Raw genomic sequence first — 21,939 nt, forward strand, 5'->3', positions numbered from 1 at the left:
CTGTTTGTGTTGACTTTCTTATACATTCTACTCATTTGCTGACATACATACACATAAAATCACCTGGTCTGGTTGTAGATGTATCCCAGGACAACTTTGCCGTCAGTGTAGAAGTTGGCTGCATTAATTTGACTATCAAGTTCTTTGAGTATCATTTAAATTAAAGAACTAAGACCGGTACTGGACAGACTTGCACGGTCTGTATCCCGTATGTGATAAATTGGTGTAGGATGGGCAGGGGAGGGCATCAATGGGAACTCTACTAAATTGGAACATAAGGATGTTACTGGCCAGACTTTATGGTAGATATCCTGCAAATAGGATGGGATGGTTGGTTACACTGGAGTGAGCTTGGACGGCAGCTTCAGCATTTGGAACCTATGACAATATCAGGGGATTTTACAGTCTATGACCCAGAAATATCAAAGAAGAGACAAGTTAATTTAATCATGTATTTTTAATGGGTATAACTAATGGACAGACTGGATGGACCGTTCAGGTATTTAATCTAATAGTTTGTGTCGCGCACACCTAAACAGGCTCTAGGCGACTTGAGAAAAGGGAGGGGGATAGGATGGGGGGGAAGGAGTGGAAAGGGGACAGGAAACATAAAAACTTAGGCAAATTAAGTAAAGGTCAGGTGCTTATGAAGATCTTGGAGGAATTAATTGTTGAAGAGTGAAGTTTTCAGTTTCTTTCGGAATAGAGTATGATTGGTTTATCTGCCGTCATTTATTATGTTACTATGTAAAGTTGTTACTTGGTCCTCAGTTCATACATTCACATCTCACTACTGTCTGGAATCTTTTTCCAGATGGGGATGGTCACTTTGGTCAAACAGTAATACAAAATTTATTTTCTTAATGGTCAATACTCACTCCATCCCATTCTAGTAAGCTAGGGAGCCCCACATGTGAGAATATGCTGCCTGCTTGTCCTGGGATAAAGCCGTAAACAGGTGTTATACAGGGACAGCAGGCAGATATTCTCACAACCCACCCTCCTCCTCTAGTTGTCTTCTTAGCTTGCTTACAGAACTGACGTACCGCAAACCTATGTTGGGCAGGAAGGCACTCGTGCATGTGGGCAGTCACAAACTTTCTAAAAAAAAGCTAAAGTACTCTTAAAGCTGTCAGTACTCTGGCTCCGTGGATGACGTCACCCACATGTGAGAATATCTGCCTGCTGTCCCTGGAAAACACCTGTACGGTAAGTAACTGTGCTATACAGTCCAAACACTAGTCTTAAGCATCCTAGATTACTGCAATATCATCTACCTAGAAGGACTAAGCAAACACTTCCGGAAACTAAGCGTCATCCAAAACACCGCAATGAGGCTTATATTCAACCTGAAAAAATTCAATCATGTCACACCTTTATTTATTTATTTAAAATAATTTATAACCCGCTTATCCACAGTTCTAGACGAGGAACATATGATACATACACAATAAAAATAATCACAAACAACATTGCAACTTCATTGGCTGAAAATTGAGAACGAGTACTTTTCAAATTTGGATGTCTCTTCCACATTCGCCAGTCCCGGATGATGTACTCGACTTAAATCATTCTTCACCTTCCTGTCAATTAAAGGATGCACACATAAGAGATTCATCAGCAGACTCCTACCCTAAGACTATGAGCATTCCTACCTATTTATTTATCTCCCTCCTTATAAAACCTTGCTTAACCTCCCTCTATGAAATTTATACAATTTTCAGTCCTCTCGCTCATGTATATTAACACCTTTACTGAAGCTCATATATTGTAACATCATCATCTTCTCATGTATTGTAATGACATTTCCAAAACACATGTAGTGTAACATCATTATAGAAGCTTAAGCAGACCACTTTGAATTGACTATCCAGTTATTAGTAGTGGTATAGAAGCTTTCAATAAACAATTTATAAGTCATGTAGCAGAGTAATGGCTTAAAATTATAAGTGTATAAGTCAAGGGCAGTTTCAGTACTTCTGCCTTGATGCATTCCTAAAACACTCCCAGATAAAGTTGATTAATCTTAAAATGCTAATGTAATTTTGAAAGTTTTTTGTATTATCGCTGTCTGTATAGTCTCTTCCTATGTAACCTGCTCTGAACTATTTGTGGTATTGCGGTATATAAAAATAAAGTTATTATTATTAATGTTCTATTCTTTAACAAACTCTCCAGACCGGTATAGGCTTAGATCTTTACAGATGGGTAATATCTCATCATGACCAGCAGGAGACTGAGACAAAACTTAAATTAGTACATAATAGGTGGCTCTCCCTAATTCAGTCAGTCTTTTCTCATTCTCAACAGCAGGTGTCAGTGAGTTGTACTCATCTCCCTAGGTTAGGGCTGTTGGAATTTGTTTAGGGCTCCTAGTTCCCATTTTGGTGCTGGATTGAGCTTGGGTGGGCCCTGTTTGGGGATCCGTCTGCTCGTGGGGGTGTGAAACCCAGCGGGTCTCGTGCTGGGTCCCTCCTCCCTTTCCTCCACCTCTCCAACATTTTTTTAGAGGTGCCTTAGCAGTAAGCCTTGCCCCCAATCCATTCTTTAACAAACTCTCCAGACCGGTATAGGCTTAGATCTTTACAGATGGGTAATATCTCATCATGACCAGCAGGAGACTGAGACAAAACTCTCCCTAATTCCATCAGTCTTTTCTCATTCTCAACAGCAGGTGTCACCCATCTCCCTAGAGGTGCCTCAGCAATAAGCCTTGCCCCCAATTCAGGTAACAAGAAAAAAACACTCTAATTAGACCTTGTCAGTAGACTGTATAAATGATATAATTAGGTCTACAAAATTTTGCTCAGAATCATGGAGGGGTAACTGGGGAAAAACCCCAGAGAAAAACCACCTCACTGCCCAATCATCGCATGTGAAGTAGACAAAAGATTATATCATGTCGTAAAAATTATAAAATTTTTCATATATAGGAGGAGGCTGAACAAATTGTTTGAATGGCATACATCAAAGCATATTTAAAGAAACTCAACAAACTTAACTTTCAGCTTGCAGGTTCCCCCTCCATGATTCTGAGCAAAATTTTGTAGACCTAATTATATCATTTATACAATCTACTGATAAGGTCTAATTAGAGTGTTTTTTTCTTGTTGCAATATACCACCTTTATCACTCTTTTTTGCTACATTTGTTTCAAATTCACCCCCTTTCCTGTATTTGACCCAATTCAGGTAAGGCATATTGCTTTGAGAGCCAGTGGAGTCTGTTCTGTAAAAAAATAATAAAGCGTGAGGCAGTGCCGGTCTGAAGGTTTGCTTTCCCTTTAAATTTAATGTATAACTGTAATTTTCAACTAACCGGCACTTTTCTTTAGTTAGGTTGCATCTGGAACAATGAGCAATTTATAAGGGAAAAAGTGCTCATTTTGCTCCAGACGCGAGGCACTTGTGGCCTACCTGTGCATGCCAGACTGTTGGGGGAGCCTTGTTGGCAGCGGGTGCCAGCGGCTAGGGTTCCCCGCCGCAAGTGCAAGTCAACACCTGACAGCAGGGAAGCCCGGACTTCCCCCATTATCCATGGAGGAATTTCCTCAGCTGTCGATAGTAAGGGTAAAAAGGATTCCCTTACTGCCGAAGCGGCTGCGGATTGCCTCATAGCTGATGCTGGCTTGCCTGCTTTAACGGCTGGGGCATTTAGGCGTCCCAGCTGCTACAGGCCGTGGAGGGGTTATTTTCAGCGGGAACTCCGCTATTTTAGTGAGAACACCCTCCATTTTCTTTGCAGCCTCAGGTGACCTTCCCCCTGTCTTGGAGAAACAGGGACAGCTTACTGCTGGGTTCTCAACTATATATACCAATCACTACTATAGGACTTGTGTGTATCACAAATTTCACTTATCCTATAAAGGACGCCTCAGCCCCACCACTCCACCGCTATGTTAATTCTTGCTTGCGGGAAGAATTACGTGGCACTTCATCATTGGCTGTACCTTTATATTTTTTTTTCCTTTTTAATGCTGTGTATTTCTTTATATTTTTCTATCTTTATATTTCACTTGATAAATAAAGTTCTCTAAAAATTTGTCTGTGTACTTAGCTTTTCCATCAGCCAACGCCTGGGAGTCTGACCCGACATGACATGTTTCGCACCCGAAGTGCTGTATCAAGGGTTTCTCGAGAGCGTGCGTGTCATCCGACTCTACAGTAACTATGTTACTGTAGTTACTGTAGAGTCGGATGACACGCACGCTCTCGGGAGACCCTTGATACAGCACTTCGGGTGCGAAACATGTCATGTCGGGTCAGACTCCCAGGCGTTGGCTGATGGAAAAGCTAAGTACACAGACAAATTTTTAGAGAACTTTATTTATCAAGTGAAATATAAAGATAGAAAAATATAAAGAAATACACAGCATTAAAAAGGAAAAAAAAATATAAAGGTACAGCCAATGATGAAGTGCCACGTAATTCTTCCCGCAAGCAAGAATTAACATAGCAGTGGAGTGGTGGGGCTGAGGCGTCCTTTATAGGATAAGGGAAATTTGTGATACACACAAGTCCTATAGTAGTGATTGGTATATATATTTGAGGGGACTTGAAAGACATATTTAAGATAGTGCCATAGGATTATAGGGTTCTCAACTATGGCAGGGAGTCCCTTGGGGCCGTCAGGGGATTTTTGCTTTGTGCAGAGCTTATTTTCAGGCGACCAGGGGTTCTGCGTTTGTCTTGGGGGGTATCCCTCCACACCCCCTGCGGCTCTATCCCCCCTCTACTCCTTTAGTGCCCCCTCCTCCTCCCCTTATCCAAGCGTCTGCGGGTGGCCTGGAACGAAGCCTTGTGGTCTGAGGAGCGTACCTGGACCCTTGGGGAGACCTCCAGGATCCTCTTGGGACGGCCGCCGGTAGCGGGGCCTTGGCTTTTCCATCTTCCAGCGAGGAGGCGTCCATGGTGCGCCTTTTTCAGAGAGATGAGCTCCCAGATTTGATTAAGCAGGTTTTGTCAATGTTGCACTTTGAGGAGGCGCCACCTTAGAACCCGCATGCGAGGGACCTTCTTTGGGGGATCTGCTCTGCGTCTCTCTTTTTTCCTATGCATCAGGATATTTGGGATATTATCCTGGTGCAGTGGAATACGCCGGAGATGCCGTTTCAGTTTGCACGCTCTTTGGCTCATTTGTATCCCATCCTGGAGGGGAATAGGGCTACCTTGAAGTAGCCAGTAGTTGATATGGTGGTCTCAAGGTGGTCTAAGCGGCATACAGTGCCTGTAGAGCAGGGATCTCAAAGTCCCTCCTTGAGGGCCTCAATCCAGTCGGGTTTTCAGAATTTCCCCATTGAAAGCAGTGCATGCACATAGATCTCATGCATATTCATTGTGGAAATCCTGAAAACCCGACTGGATTGCGGCCCTCAAGGAGGGACTTTGAGACCCCTGCTGTAGAGGGACTCTGAGGAGCGCAAGTTGGAGACTATAATTTTGATGTCTCTGCCTTGGTTGTCCAGGTGGCTATTTGTGGGGGGCTTGGGACTCGGACCATGTTTCAGTGGGCCAAGCGTGTCCTTGACCGTGAGTCTGATGACTGGTCCTTGGTGGATCAAGAGGTGGAAAAGATTGAGATGGCAGCCTCTTTCCTCTTGGACACCCTCTATGTCTTGGTGCAAACGTCTGCCAAGTCTATGGCTTTTAGGGTGGCCGCGCGTCGTACCTTTTGGCTTTGTGCTTGGTCGGCGGATGCGGCGTCCAAGACAACTCAGTAAGTTTCTAAGTTTCCCTTTCGGGGGTCTTTTTGCTTGGAGAGGATATGGGTAAGTTGGTTCAGACTTTGACGGACTCTAAAGTACCCCGCCTGCCTGAAGATCGTGCCCGCCCGGCTGTTAAGGGTGGCACTGCTCAGGGAGGCTGTGGGAGTTCCATAGATACTGCCCTGGGCGTGGGGCTGCTCCCTTCCTGTCTTATGGGTTTTCCCAGAGTTGTTTCCATCAGTGCAAGCAGTCCTTTCTGGGGGCCCGTCAGGGGGCTTGGAATCCCTTCGTTGGTTCCCCCACGGCTCGTCCTGCCCAGTGACTCCTTGCCGGCGCCCCCTCTGGTTCCGGTTGTTGTCTGGCTGTGCAACTTTTCTCCAAAGTGGGCAGTAATCACGTCCGATCAGTAATTTGGGACAATTATGCTCTGGAGTTTGCCCACTCCCTGCCAGATCATTTTCTAGCTTCTCCTTGTCAGGCAGAGTAGAAGAAGCAGGCTTTTTGCCAGACCCTTCAAAGATTGCTAGATCTCAAAGCAGTAGTTCTAGTACCCCCTCAGGAGTAGTTCACCGGCAGGTACTTGATTTACTTTGTGGTGTTCAAGAAAGAGGGGACTTTTCGGCCCATCTTAGATTTGAAAGGGGTCAACAGGGCTCTCAAAGTTCCATCTTTTTACATGGAGACACTGTGGTCAGTGATCCTGATGGTTCTGCTAGGGGGTATCAGACCTCTCGATACCCCCTAGCAGAGGCCTACTTGCATGTTCCAATCCTAGCCTCCCTTCAGCGCTTCCTTCGCTTTGCAGTCTTGGGTCAGCACTATCAGTTCTTTGCGCTTCCTTTTGGTCTATCTACAGCGCTGCAGATGTTCACCAAGGTGATGGTGGTTGTCGTGGTGACGTTGCACAAAGAGGGCATTCTAGTGCATCCCTACCTGGACGACTGGTTGATCTGAGCACAGTCATTTCAGGAGAGCACCCGGGTCACGGCTCGGGTGGTGGAGTTTCTGCAGTCGCTGGAATGGGTTGTCAACCCTGCTAAGAGCTGGTCGGCCACCTCTCAGCACCTGACGTTTCTTGGGGTTCTGTTCGACACCTTGAGGAAAGTTTTCCTCCCAGAGGCCCAGGTAAACCAATTGCAATCCCAGTTCGCCTGCTTATGGTGTCCCGGTGTCCTTGGGCGCAAGATTTCCTCCAAGTCTTGGGGTCAATGGTGGCGGCTTCACTGGACATGATGAGGTGGGCTTGGGCCCACATGCATCTTCTTCAGTATTCTCTGCTTCAGAGGTGGTTTCCCCAGAGACATAGTCTGAATCACCCTGCTCCTCTGAGGGGCTTAGCTTGCTGCAGTCTTCGTTGGTGGCTCCAGACCTCCCATCTAGTGCAAGGGGCGAGTCTGTATCAGCCCCAGTGGACAGTGCTTCTCACAGATGACAGTCTCCTCGGTTGGGGAGCTCAGTATCTAAGTTACTCAGCTCAGAGCACCTGGTCCACGGAGGAGGCGTCCTGGTCAATCAATGTTCTGGAGACCAGAGCCATCCATCTTGACAGACAAGCCGGTTCGGGTTCTTTCGGACAATGTCATGGCAGTGGCCTATGTCAGTCATCAGGGGGGCACCAAGAGCTCTCGTGGCGCAGGAGGTGACTCTGCTTATGGTCTGAACAGAGTCTCATCTTTTGGATATCTCAGCCTCCCACATAGCATGAGTGCAGAATGTTCAAGCGGACTTTCTCAGTCGTCAAGTGATACATCCCAGAGAGTGGTATCTAAGCCATGTGGCCTTTCAGTTGATAGTGCAAGCTTGGGGTCAGCCCCTTATGGACCTGATTACCATGAGTGTCAACGCCAAAACACCCCACTTCTTCAGTTGTCGCAGAGACGGTCAGGCCCAGGGTCTGGATGCTCTGGTTCAACCATGGCCAATGGAAGGTTCGTCATCTGGGCCTTGTGATTCTGGTGGCCCCAGATTGGCCCAGGTGCCCATGGTACGCGGACATGGTGTGGCATCTGGTGGCAGATCCTCTGCCGCTTTCGCCTGACCTTATGACAGGGTCCCATTCCAATGTTTGATCCGGGTCCCTTTTGTCTTATGGCTTGGCTCTTGAGAGGGAACACCTAGGTAAGAAGGGGTATTCAGTTAGTCATCTCAACCCTGTTAGGGTCCCGGGGACTTTCCACTTCTCAGGCTTATGCGTGGGTTTGGCGTATCTTTGAGGAATGGTATGTGGCGCATGGAGTGCTCTCTTGGCGCTTCTCTGCCTACCATTTTAGAGTTATTGTGCGGGATAGCCTGGACAGAGGCCTGGCTTTGTCTTCTCTCTGGGTTCAGCTTGCAGCCTTGTCAGCCTTTCGTGGGTTGTTATAAGATCAGCGTTTCACTGCCATTTCTGATGTTTATTTCTTAAGGGCGGCCAAATTTTTTAAGCCTTCCATGCGACCATCTGCTCCATCTTGAGATCTTAATCTGGTCTTTTCCGTGCTGGTGTGCCCACCTTTTGAGCCTTTGGGTGCCTTCTCGCTGAAGAACCTTACCCTTAAAACGGTCTTCTTGGTGACTATTATTTCTGCTCGACATGTTTCTGAGCTGCAAGATTTCTCTTGTAGATCTCCCTTCCTGGAGTTTTCTAGGGAGATGGTCAAGTCGAGGTCGGTTCCTTCCTTTCTGCCAAAGGTAGTTTCTCCTTTTCTTGTCAATTAGGCGGTGGTCCTCCCGGTATTGGGTAGTCCAGAGGGATCTTCTGAGCAGAAACAGTTGCACAAGTTGGATGTTGGGTCCTTTGATCTTATGTGCAGAGGCCCCAGGAGATCAGGAAATCAGATCATCTTTTTGTCTTTCTAGCACATATTCTTAAGCGGGATGGCACTTCCAAGGCTACCATTGTGTGCTGGATTAAGGAAACTATTACTTCTGCATACCTTCTTCAGAAAAAGCCTGTTTCAGAATTTCTCAAGGTTCATTCCACTCGGGGTCAGACAGCTTCTTGGGCGGAGTCTTCACTGGTGCCTCCAGTGGATATTTGTAAGGTTGTGGTTTGGTCTTCCTTGCATTCCTTTGTCAGACACTACCATGTGGACGTTCGGGCACGTCGGGACGCAGTGTTCAGTGAGTGTGTTCTGGTGTCGGCCCTTGGCGTGTCCCACCCTTGATGGGTACTGCTTTGGTACGTCCCATATGTAAAGATCCAAGCCTATACCAGTCTGAAGAGTTTGCTGAAGAAGGAGAAATTAGGTTCTTACTTGCTAATTTTCATTCTTTTAGACTCTCCAGACCGATATATGATCCCACCCTGTCTATTGTCGTGTTGCTCTTGCGGGTTGTGCATGCAGATTTTGATTTTTCTGCGGGTTCTAGTAGTTTTCTAGGGCCAGTGAGATTAAAGAACAGTGGTTGTGGCTTGGCTGGCATAGCTGGCGAGATATTGGGACATTTTGCTTCAGGAGTCTCTTTGCATTTTCCAAAGGCACTCGTGTATGTTAGTTGTTACTCCTGTTCGGAGTCTTGTTTTTCTGTATATAGTTCTTAGTTCTGCTTGGCTATTTGGCAGACTGATAGAATTAGGGAGAGTCACCTATTATGCACTATTCCAAAGTTTTGTCTCAGTCTCCACCTGCTGGTCATGATGAGATATTACCCATCTGTAAAGATCTAAGCCTGTACCGGTCTGGAGAGTCTAAAAGAAAGAAAATTAGCAGGTAAAAACCTAATTTCTTCTTAGTTATCTTCCTTCCACCAGGATTCAGAGATGCCTATTATATTTATGTTTTCATTTAGTGCAGTTTCTCTCAAACTGGTATGCCCCAAAGAGATTCCAGGACTTTACTTTATTTTTAAAAAAATTTCCTTTCTAAGTATACACTAGAATAGATGACATGTACACCGTGTATTCAAGAGTCTGTCAATGTTATGAGAGTATGTGTGTGAAAGAATACAACAAAGAAAAATGGGGAGACCCAATGATCCACAGTGAAAACAATCCACCGATGAAAACAAAAAACTGTAGATACAGATGTTCTGGAGATAATTTATTATATACTGACATATAAAACATGAAAATTAAATGAAAAAATACAATGATAAAAAATACAGTGGTAAAAATCCAGCCAGCCCCTACACGGTCCGTGTTTCAGCGAATGCGCCTTCCTCAGGGGTCCAATTGTTTGCAAACTCACATATAAAGAATTGGACTGAAAACAGTCTATTGTCTTTAAACATGTGAGCAAAGAACACCACAGACAAGCTATAGCGTTTTTTTGCTACTTCAGCTTGTCTGGGTGTTCTTTGCTCACATGTTTAAAGACAATAGACTGTTTTCAGTCCAATTCTTTATATGTGAGTTTGCAAACAATTGGACCCCTGAGGAAGGCGTGTTCGCCGAAACATGGACCGTGTAGGGCACGGTTGGATTTTTAGCACTGTATTTTTTATCATTGTATTTTTTTTCATTGAGTTTTCATGTTTTTATATGTCAGTGTATAATAAATTATCTCCAGAACATCTACATCCACAGTTTTTTGTTTTGTTTTCATCTGTGAAAGGATACAACCACCCCAACAAGCATCATTCTTTGATGTGATTGGTCCTTAAAAACTAACGGCAAGTAATTTTATTTTTATTTTTTTATTCAGTAGTTATCCTAACTTGAGCAACAATCAACAAGGCTTTGTTACCATTTGGAACTTCTTATCTTTGCGAACTTGGATTTTCAGATCTGACAAGTTAAATTTTTTTAAAAAAAGAACGACTGCAGATGGTAGATGATGAAAATAGGTGTTTGCTTGTCAACTATCGAGCCGCGTTATAAGTTCATTTACACACAGAAACTAGCCCATCCTTCATATTAATTAGAAATTCTATCTACTTTAGTTTCACCGTTGTAATAATCCATACATAGCTTAAAGAACTTTAAATACAAATACTGTAACTCTCAAATTTTAATTTTTTGTTGGTTTTGCAATTTTATAATTTCAGTTATAATGTGCCGCAAAAAAACATTTGCTCCATTTAGTGTGTCAGAGCTAATGAAGTTTGAGAGGCAATGATTTGGTGCAATATATTCTAACTCTCCCATCTTGTTTCATAGGCTTCAGGCATTTGCATGCAGACATTTCAAACAATGTTTACAATTTGCTCAGCAGTTGGCATAGATAATTTACAATCCTTAAAATCAGCCTGTTCTGGATTTAAGGAAACCTGGTCTACCTTGGCCTGTATTGCAATCTTGCTATCAAGATGCTCTGTCTTCCCTTTTATGATGATACCTGTGGTTTAAAAGACAGGCAGGGGGCTAGAAGTATCCCCAGCTTCTGTACGTGACTAGAAACTTTCACAGGTGTCCTTGAGAAAAAACATTCAGGTAATATCACAGTTAAATCAGTGGCAACACACATCAACTCAGTTTTGGCAATGCCCAGCATTAATGAATTATTTGCTAGTCAATCTATATTGCATAAAAAATGGATTATAACCAAATCACTATATTGGCAACTGGAGCTATGAATAGAAAAGAAAATTGGACACCATCCACATAAACTCAGTACGAAACAGCCAAAGATAGCAAGAAACAGCACAATGGAAGAAAATACAATATATATTAAATAATACCTCAGACAGCGCTGAACCTTGTGGTACACCAGTAGCCAATGTGCATACAGTCAAGTCTCACCCAACTGCACAGATTACTTCCTGTTACTCAAATAAGAAGAGAATCACAATGTGGCAAAAGTTTTAATCACCAAACATACAAAATGATTCATACATTAGATTCTCCAGATTAGCCCTTCCCCTTCTGTTGCTTTATAAGTTAACTGTAATACCCTACTCGCATTGAGAGTTCTTTATATCAAATCTCCGTAAAATGCTTCTCCCAAACTGTCAGATCTAAAGATAATGAAAATAATCATTGAAGCTTAAGCCATAGCACTTGATCAAATAAACAAATGGACATGCCTGTCCCTCTCGAATAAACCGATACAAGTTCTGTAACCCAAGTTTTGTTCATTGCCTAAATTTATTCCCATGTTTATGCATTGCTCTTTGTATTGCTTATCTGAAGGGTTTGAGCAGTGACGTCCATTTTTCCCCCGTTTTTATTTCAAGAACTTCCATCAAACTTGTAAAATGTGGCAAATAAATGGGTTTATTAACATGTTAGGCCTATACATTCCTCCCTTTACCAAGGGTAAACCTATGTAATGAATTTCCTATAGGCTCCCTGTACGGTTCTAAATTGTATTTCCTTAAATTGTACTGTACATAACCTTGAACCTATTTAGTCATAGTGCGACTCTTAAACCGCAGATTAGATTAGATTAAAGATACCTTGTTCCAAACCATGCTCTTTTGAGCTACTGTTGGCCTTCCCCCTGTTTCTAGTTTAAAAGCTGGTCTATCTCCATTTTAAATGTTGACACCAGCAGCCTGGTTAAGGTGGATCCCATATTTGCGGAAATAAGTTCCCCCTTCTCCAGTATGTCTCCCAGTTCCTAACAAATCTAAAATCCTCTTCTCTGCACCATTACCTCATCCACGCATTGAGACCCCAGAGCTCAGGCCATCTCTTGAGTCTTGCGCATGGAACAGGGGAGCACTTCTGAAAATGCTGCTCTGGATTTCAACTTCCTACCTAAGAGCCTAAATTTGGCTTCCAGAACCTCCCTACCAAATTTCCCTAAGTAATTGGTACCCACATGTACCAAGACAGCAGATTCCTCCCCAGCACTGTCTAAAATCTTATCTAGATAACATGTGAGGTTCACCACCTTCACACCAGGCAGGCAAGTGACCACGTGATCCTCATGTCCACCAGCTACCCAGCTATCTACATGCCTAATGATCGAATCTCCCACTATAATGACCATCCTAGTCCTTCCCTTCTGGACAAAAGCCCCTGGAGACACATCCTCAGTGCAAGAGGATTTTGCCATCCCCTGGTTGGCAGGTCCTGGTTACAGGATTGTCTTCTTCTTCACCAGGGTGATTACTTTAAGAAGACCCTCCTCTGAGGCAGCACAGAGGCTGCCAGACTAGAGGTGGGACTTTACTACAACATCCTTGTACATCTCCACTATGTACCTCTCTGTCTTCCTTGGCTGAACTGAGCTTAGTCCAAGACCTCCAGTGAGAAAGCAGTGACACAAGTTATTCACCTACTACAAGACCTGGGATGGATTATCAGTTTTTTAGAAGAGCTACTTGGAGCCAACACAATCCCTAGAGTATTTGGGGATCCGCTTCAACATGGCAGAAGACCATGTTTTTATTCCAGAGCCACGCAAACTGAAACTCGGGTATCAGATTTCACAGATCCTAATGATGCAAGCTCCTACAGCTTGGCACTATCTATAGGTGCTACGGTCGATAGTAGCAACCATAGAGGTGGTTCTTTGGGAGAAAACTCATCTGTGCTCTCTCTAGATTGCATTCTTGGCCCAGTGGTCTCCACAGACATATTCACTCCAGATGCCGCTGACCTGGACAGTGGGGGCACATCAAAATGTGCGATGGTTACTCCAGCCAGAGTCATTGGCAACAGGTTTACCTCTCCACATACCCTTTTTGGTGATCCTGAAGACAGATGTCAGTCCTTTTCAGCTAGGGAGATATTTGCAAAGGTCAACCAGTTACCGTAAATACTCAAATATAAACTGATCTGAATATAAACCGAGGCAACAACCTCCCCCCAAAAATGGTGTGGGGGAGAAGGTTGACTAGAATATAAACCGAGGTTAGAAACTTGGGTTATCACTGTAAGCCAATATACAAAGACTAGACATTTTTGCCATAAGTTTTAATATATTATTTAACTTTACAATGTCTCATTTTAACCTCTTGCTTCCCTGACATAAACCTTAAAAATAGAAAAAAGTTTTTGTATGTAACGCCACACAAAAAGCTGAGACATAAAAATGGATAAAAGTCACAAATCATAAAGATAAAATCAAGCAATATGGCACTTAATGTATAGCATAGCTGAAACATAAATTTACAATTTTACAGAATATAAGAGTACAATAAATACAAGAATAACCACAGTACTAGCAGATAACTACTAAAATGATATGCATTATGTGTGTGTACTATATTACACTATAGAGGTAAAACACAGCATTTAAGAGAAAACACAAATCAAAGACACAAAGCTGGAGCAATAGAACATAGCATAAAATTCAGCAATGCCATTACTGTGTAGGCAGTAGAGATAACATGTGGGCACATGCACAAAAATGTTTTCCTAGACTATCAATATCCCTTCTTCCTGCTGAAGATAATTTTGTGTTAACTAAAAGTTTAACTGCTGAAGATCATATCCTAATCTTTGGAATAGCCATATGGTTCATCTTTCGAAGCACATCAAGCAATATTATATCGGAGGATGGTTTATACTCTGAAAAGGAAAAACTTATCAAATCCTCTGTGGAAGTTATGATTTGTGTTGCTGGTTAACTCCAATAGCTGTCTTATTTACAAAAGAATATACAAGCTGTGCTGAGGCTTAATTTGAGTATATACAAGTTTTAATGGTATGTGTTGAGAATAAGAGTGCAGATTATGCAAATCTTTCCTTCTTTAAATGAATCCTTTAACTTGCTAAAGAAAATTTGTAACAATGGACTTGTTTTCACCCCTGCTTGATGGTCACTTCAGTACTACCACCTCCCCACCCGATGACTGGCACCTCTGTCCCTCCCCCGACCGACCCACACTGTTCTTATCGGCACTGTTCTTTTCCGGTCTGAAGCTAAGGCCAATGCTGTGTGTTGAGCTGGAGTGGGGCCTTTCGCATCTGTGCATGCTCAAGGCATCTACTGGCTCCTTTCCAAGATTCTCAGAGAGGATGGGAACTGGCAGGCCTTGATCATGTGCAAATGTGCAAGGCCTTGCTCTGGCTCAAGACATAGCATTGGCCTCTGCTTCAGACCAATAAATAACAGTGCCAAAAAGAACAGTGCTGGTTGGGGGGAGGGACAGATGTGCCGGTCATTGGGAGGAGAGCTGGTAGCACTGAAGTGGCCGTCGGACAGGGATGAAAACAAGTGCAGATTAGTGGGTAGGGAGGTGGTAGGCCTGAAGGTACCCCCTCTTCAAACCCAGCATGCACCCCTGATGAGCCAAACATTGATGAAACAAGGTCGTTTGTTGGGAAGATTGGAGAAGTTGTGACAGCGTTGGAGCTCAAGTTGTCTTTTGTCAGCTAAGTCCTTGAACGTGCCTCCGGGTAACTGCCCTTTTCTAAACCTGAGCTGTTCTGTGTGAGAGTTTTTTGCCAGTGAAAGTATCAAAAGCAGTTTTGATTTGTACCTTTTGGTTGTATACTGCTATATTAGTCTGAGGCTTTTTCTCCCTCTTTTTGCTTGCATGCTGGATTTGAAGAAGGTGGTACCTCGGTGCCATGATAACATGTCATTTTTTTTGTCCAAAATTCTCAGTTTATATTTGAATATATATACTGTGCAAAGAAATATGATGGCAGATAAAGGCCAAATTGCCCATTCAGTCTGCCCATCTGCAGAATCCACTATCGGGATCTCTTAGGGAGAGAAGCCAAGTACCTACCCCATGCTTTCTTGAATTCAGACAGTCTTTGTCTCCACCACCTCTACTGGGAGTCTATTCCACGCATCTACCAACCTTTCTACAATTGTCCACTATTTTCTATATGGTTACATAGAAATATGGCAAATAAAGGCCAAATAGCCCATTCAATTCAGGGCTGATGGTTTCCCGTTCAAAAGATGTGGTTCATAAACACATTGGAGCTGCAAACCATTCATCTAGTGCTAAGAACATCCTGGAAGGCTAAGCGGTCCAAGTCTTCTCTGACTTTATCACAGTGGAGGCATACATCATCAGACAGGGAAGCACCAAGAGTGCTGTTATTTTGCTGGGCAGAAGTCCACCCACAAGGTTTAGCAGCAACATGTGTAGCGGACATGGACATGTACAAGCTGACTATCTCAGTCAGCAGACCCTGGACAGAGGAAATGTTTTTTTTTGTCCCAGCATCATTGTATGTTAATGGAGATGTCCAAAGTTCAATCAAAAGGTGTCGGTAGCCAAAAAATGTCCCTTGTTTGTTCAGCTGAAAATTTGAGTCCAAAAGCAATAGCAGGGATGTTGTAGGTACAGCTTTAACCAGAGTCAGGAATGCTGTACGTATTTCCCCCGTGGCCCATGATTGGCCAGGTCATTCAAAGATTAGTGACTTCACACACCCCCCCAGGGTTAGCAATTCTGGTGATTCCAGATTGGCCATGTCAGTAGTAATGTGCGGATCTGGTTCAGCTGCAGAGGGACAAGTGTGTTAAACTGTCACTTAGCCAACTCTTCTCTCCTATGATCCAATTGCTATTACAATTGCTTCAGAACATAAGGGCACATCTAATATTTAGAGCTAAGAAATATGATTGGGTGACTCAATTTTTAAATCAATTGCATTGGTTGATGGTTGAGAAGAGAATAAATTTTAAAGTGGTTACATTGATATATAAAATGTTATATGATATGGGACCTGAAGGTTTATTAAGATATTTACCTTTTCAGTAAGTAGAATTGCGTCTCATTTCCAGCATTCTTTGAAGCTCAATTATTCAACAATATATTTGTTTGAAGACTTTGATGAGTAAATCTTTTGAATATGTAGGAATCAAACTTTGAAATGATCTTCCTACTGAATTTAGGAAAGTTTCTTCAAATTATATCTTTTGAAAAATTTTTAAGTCATTTTTTAAATTGATTTATTGTAAATTTGCTGAGAACTTTGATGTATTATTTTAAAATATTGTTCCAGTGCAATAGGTGATACATTCTATCTAGACCATAGGTTGTTTCCCACTACTCACATGGTCTGCAGAAGGAATCTATTTCAGGATTCACTCTGCCTCTAGTGTACTGCTTGCCTTGGATCGGTAGCATGGAATATTGCTACTCCTTGGGTTTTGACCAGGTACTAGTGACCTGGATTGGCCACCGTGAGAATGGGCTACTGGATTTGATGGACCATTGGTCTGACCCAGTAAGGCTATTTATATTTTTATGTTCTTAGTTTAGCATCCTCTAGCAGTTTTTTCTTCTGCAAGCATGGCTGCAGTTGTGTAGATTCTGCTCTCCACATTTTATTATTTTAATTTGACGTAGTTTCATCCCTTTCATGGGTATTTTCATGTTTACAATGGGTTTGAAGCTCTGCCTGGCTTGAGAATTCAGACTTTGGGGTACCTGTTAGCATGCTTAGTTTTCCTTGACATTCAGGGCTGTCCCTGACCTAGTCTCACTCCCTGTTAAGCTAGGGTCGAGTGCAGACTGTGTAGCACGCTTAGGGGGCTCGGTGATATTCTGCAGTGTGCTGGCTGCGTTTTTGCACCTCCACCCGTCCAGGTGTGCATTCGATGGTCTGCAAGGGTGGAGGCTTACTCAGACAGAGGAGTTTGACTGGCAGCCCGAAGATCAGCTTGGAGGATGAATTTCCAGCAGTGTGGCAATGAATTCTGAACCAGCCATTGAAAAGGCTAGGAGCAGCTGCAAGACCTCTGGTATCTGTGAGTACAGAAGAGTAGCAGGCTCCAACAACAGTCTTTTAAAAGTTAAATTTTGAGGGGTTTTGAAGGTTTCCTAGTGTTCTTCTATGTTCCCCCCACCTGAAATATGCTATTTTTGTAATTTTTTAATTTTGGGAAAGGCCATCAGTCTGGTGGCACCCAATTTGCATGGAAGGCCGTGGTGCGCGGATCTGATGGCGGCTGTGGGTGGTATACAATCTGCGCCTGAGTGTCTTTTCTGACCATCTCAACCAGGCCCGGTTGCCATGGAAGATCTGAGTTGTTTTGCTCTTACGGCTTAGCTCTTGAGCACGCAGCTTTAAAAAACAAACAAACAATCAACAGCAGCAGCAAACATCAAGGCTATTCAGAGCTTATAGCTAAAGCTTCTTAGGTCTACCAAGTCGTCCTTGGTGTTGGCTTACATTAAGGCAGGGCTGCCCAAGTCCGGTCCTCGAGATCTACTGGCAGGCCAGGTTTTCAGGATATCCACAATGAATATGCATGAGAGAGAGATTTGCATACCAAGAATGCAGTGCAGGCAAATCTCTCTCATGCATATTCATTGTTGATATCCTGAAAACCTGGCCTGCCAGTAGATCTTGAGGACCGGACTTGGGCAGCCCTGCGTTAAGGCATAGAAGACTTATAGATCGCTGGAATGACTAAGAACAGGTGGACCCTTATTCGACTCGGGTGTTGTGGGTCCTTGCTTTCTCCATGCGGGTCTGGATAAAGGCCTCATGGTGACATCTCGCCGGATCCCGGTAGCCGATCTCTCCAGCTCTAGATCCCAGGATTTGGATCTCTTTGGAGTTGCTCGGTTTTTCCAAAATATCTTTGGGTCTGGCTGCTCCTTTAAGAATCCTTTCCCAGTCTAGGACTTTAATGTAGTGCTTTCTGGCTTTGCCAGGGCTCCTTTTAAACCGCTGAGAGATGCTTCTTTCCAGGATATAACTGCAGACTTTTTTTTCTGGTCGCTTTCTCTTCTGAATGGCATGTCGACACCCTTTGTTCCGAGTTCCAGCGAGAGCGGATAATCCCTTCCTTTTTTATTGAAGGTGGTTTCGGCTTTCCATGTCCATCCGGAAGTGTGTTTCCTGGTTGTTCAGCTGATGGGTTCTAATCTCAGGATCGTCTGCTAAAGAACTTGGATGTGCACAGAGTGCTCCTGCATTATTGATGAGTCTTTCAAGAGTTTCGCTTTCTGGCCACTTCTTGTGGTGGCTCATTTTGTTCTGTGGGGTTCTCCTGCTTCTAAGGCTACGATCTCTTGATGGATCTGCAGAGTCATTTAGTCCACTTACATTCTTTTAGAGCGACTGTCCCCTATTTATGTTAAGGCACTTTCTGCCAGGAGTGTAGCTTCTTCATGGACAGAAGCTAGATCTGTTTCTCCTGAGGCAATGTGTTCTTCTTTTCACACGTTTGCCAATTTCTACCGAGTGAATGTTGCTGCCGGACAGGGCTCTGCCATTTTGGGTCTTCAGCCATAGTGGCCAGCGCAGCAAGCCCATCCTAGCTTTCTTGGGGGACTGCTTTTATACATCCCTATGGTCTAGAATATCTTACCTATTGCACTGGAAAAGGAGATTATGTACTTACCCTGGTAAGCTCTTTTCCAGTAGATAGGTGAGACATTCTAGTCACCCGCCCTGTCCTTGCTGTGCATGTTTTCAGATCCTGATTTCAGATTTCAATATCCTGCTGCTTATTCAATCTGTTTCTTGGAGACTGGTCAACCCTTTGGGGTTAACAAGAGTTTGTACATATGTATTCCCTTTTTGTGGTAGTAGTTCTGAGGTCCTTTGGTGCCTTGGTTGGAGGTTAACGGTACTGTTTTGTTGCTTGAGCAGAACAATAGTGTCGTTACAGGTGCCTCTACTTCACAGATGAGTGTGTGTCTCTATGCTTAGGTACCAACTGCTAGAGTGCGCTAAACTAGCCTGTGAAATATGCTAGAGCAGTGGTTCTCAACATTCCTAATGCCGTGACCCTTTAATACAGTTCCTCATGTTGTGGTGACCCCAACCATAAAATTATTTTTGTTGCTACTTCATAACTATAATTTTGCTACTGTTATGAATCGTAATGTAAATATCTGATATGCAGGATGTATTTTCATTGTTACAAATTGAACATAATTAAAGCATAGTGATTAATCACAAAAACAATATGTAATTATATATTGTAAAATATTTATTTCTAATTACAAATAAATGTATGTGGGTGTATCTGTATGTGGGCGGACCCCCTGGAGACAAATAGAAGAGCGGTGTCTCGGTTCCTAAGACCAGTGTTCTTCAACCTTTTGACACCTATGGACCGGCGGAAATAAAATAATTATTTTGTGGACCGGCAGTTGAAGAACACTGGGCTAAGTCGTGCCCATCTCCACTCAATCTCCGCCCAGACCCCGCCCCCCCCCTAATAGTACTAATTGTAACCATTTTTTCCATTTATTTTTCATATATACACACAATATAATTGTATTAACACCACATAATGGTTAACCACAAAATTAAAATACACAAAGCACACTATGCTTTTTAACAATCATTCCTAGCAGAAAACAGATAATCACATGCAAATGCAGAACCAAAAACTAAAAGTACTAATATTTATAAACAAACCCTAAGATGCAAGACTCTGCAAGCAGTACAACCCCAGAGGAAAAGAAACAAATGCATTTCTTCCTGAACAGACAAATCAATCAGTAAATTAAAAAAAAAAAGCATTTCCCCTATCGTTGTTGTCTCTCTCCCTCCATGTGCCTTGCCTTCTGACCTGCCCCCCGGTGTTATCTTTGGGCTGGTCCACTGTGCAATCAACGCAGCATCTTCGGGCCAGCTCCCTGAGTGCTGCATTGCACAAAGCTGTGGGCAGCGGCTACTCGTGCACGTCCCGCGTCTCATCTTGAAGCCTTCCCTCTGATGTTGCGACGTCAGAGAGAAGGCTTCCGGTTCAGGTGCAGGCTGCGCGTAGGAGCCTTTCCCCAGGGCTTTGTGCACTGCAGCACTCAGGGAGCCGGCCCGAAGATGCTGCGTTGATCGCACTGTGGACCGGGCTGTCTTGGGCCCGATGGACGTGCTGGCCCTGTGGACCGGCTGAAAATTTCTGCGGACTGGCAGTTGAAGAACACTGCCTAAGACCATCGGAAATATGTGTTTTCCGATGGTCTTAGGCCAGGGATCTCAAAGTTCCTCTTTAAGGGCCGCAATCCAGTCAGATTTTCAGGATTTCCCTAATGAATATGCATTGAAAGCAGTGCATGCACATAGATCTCATTCATATTCATTGGGGAAATCCTGAAAACCCGACTGGATTGCGGCCCTCAAAGAGGGACTTTGAGATCCCCTGGTCTAGAATGTCTCACCTATCTACTGGAAAAGAGCTTACCAGGGTAAGTACATAATCTCCTTTTAGCCGCCTAGATCAGGGGTAGGCAATCCCAGTCCTCGAGAGCCGTAGTCAGGTCAGGTTTTCAGGATCTCTATCATGAATATGTATAAGATGGATTTGCATGCACTGCCTCCTTGAGATGCAAATTATCTCATGTATACTTATTGTGGATATCCTGAAAACCTGACCTGGCTTCGGCTCTCAAGGACCAGAATTGCCTACCCCTGACCTAGATGCATTACATTACATTAGTGATTTCTATTGCATCTTTTTTAAATATTATCTGCCTAGAATCTGACTAGAGATTAGAACGGGCTATAAATGTTATGTAAAATAGAATAGAATGTGGTAAGAATGAAGATTATATGTCTAGAGCAGTGGTTCCCAACCCTGTCCTGGAGGAACACCAGGCCAATTGGGTTTTCAGGCTAGCCCTAATGAATATGCATGAAGCAAATTTGCATGCCTATCACTTCCATCATATGCAAATCTCTCTCATGCATATTCATTAGGGCTAGCCTGAAAACCCGATTGGCCTGGTGTTCCTCCAGGATAGGGTTGGGAATCACTGGTCTAGAGACTTCATTCCTGGTTCCTTACTTATTAGTATATCTTCTGAGAGTGACTATTTAGCATCATCAAAAAAACAAAACAGCCTGATCATGTTTTATTTAATGGTGTATTGGGTATTAAATGAAAATAAAAAATTGTGAATGAATAGATATGTTTAATTCATCCTCGTTAATTAGTAGCTACCTGAATTATTGCCATTGTTGATATTAAGAGAGTATACACCATTCTCCCAAATAGCTGCATTTCAGACTGCAGGATCATAAGTATTCTTTGTTTGTTCTTTCTTTAGCACAGTTTAAACCATTGCATGTCACCACCTACATCAGTTTCCGACTTATGAATAATGTGCAAGTATTATTCTATCTCTTATAACCAAATGTGATGTCTTCTATTTTTCCCTACAGAGTCCTCCAAAGTGCAGTGAACTGAACACAGACAGCAACAAAGAAAATGCTGCTGTAGAATCCGGATCTGAGTCATCTTCACAGGAAGCTACTCCAGAAAAATGTAAAGAGCCAAATAATTATTTGTTTTTATAATAGCATGCTTTTTCAGGCATAGGTCAAGTTTGGTCTCTTGATCAACAGATTTGGGCTTCCAACATATTGCAAGCATGGCAGTTTGTTTTGTCATATATTGGAAGAAGTTTTCACGCCAACCTTCATTCGGGATTGGCTTTGTTTGCTAGTTTTATTAATTTCTATACCAAAGACCTTGCACCACTGA

The 21,939-nt window shown here is 43.2% G+C and overlaps 1 protein-coding gene across 4 annotated transcripts in view; it reads left to right on the plus strand.

Annotated features, from left to right (window-relative positions):
* RANBP3 (RAN binding protein 3) overlaps positions 1-21,939 on the plus strand; it is a 413,886-nt gene that overhangs the window by 341,709 nt on the left and 50,238 nt on the right. For all 4 annotated transcript variants that reach the window (XM_033955562.1, XM_033955564.1, XM_033955563.1 and 1 more), the window contains one exon: positions 21,618-21,720. In XM_033955562.1, coding sequence (XP_033811453.1) covers positions 21,618-21,720 — 103 coding nt within the window. The remainder of the gene's footprint in view (positions 1-21,617; positions 21,721-21,939) is intronic.

This window comes from Geotrypetes seraphini, chromosome 8, assembly GCF_902459505.1.
Source record: "Geotrypetes seraphini chromosome 8, aGeoSer1.1, whole genome shotgun sequence".
Taxonomy (NCBI): Eukaryota; Metazoa; Chordata; class Amphibia; order Gymnophiona; family Dermophiidae; genus Geotrypetes; species Geotrypetes seraphini.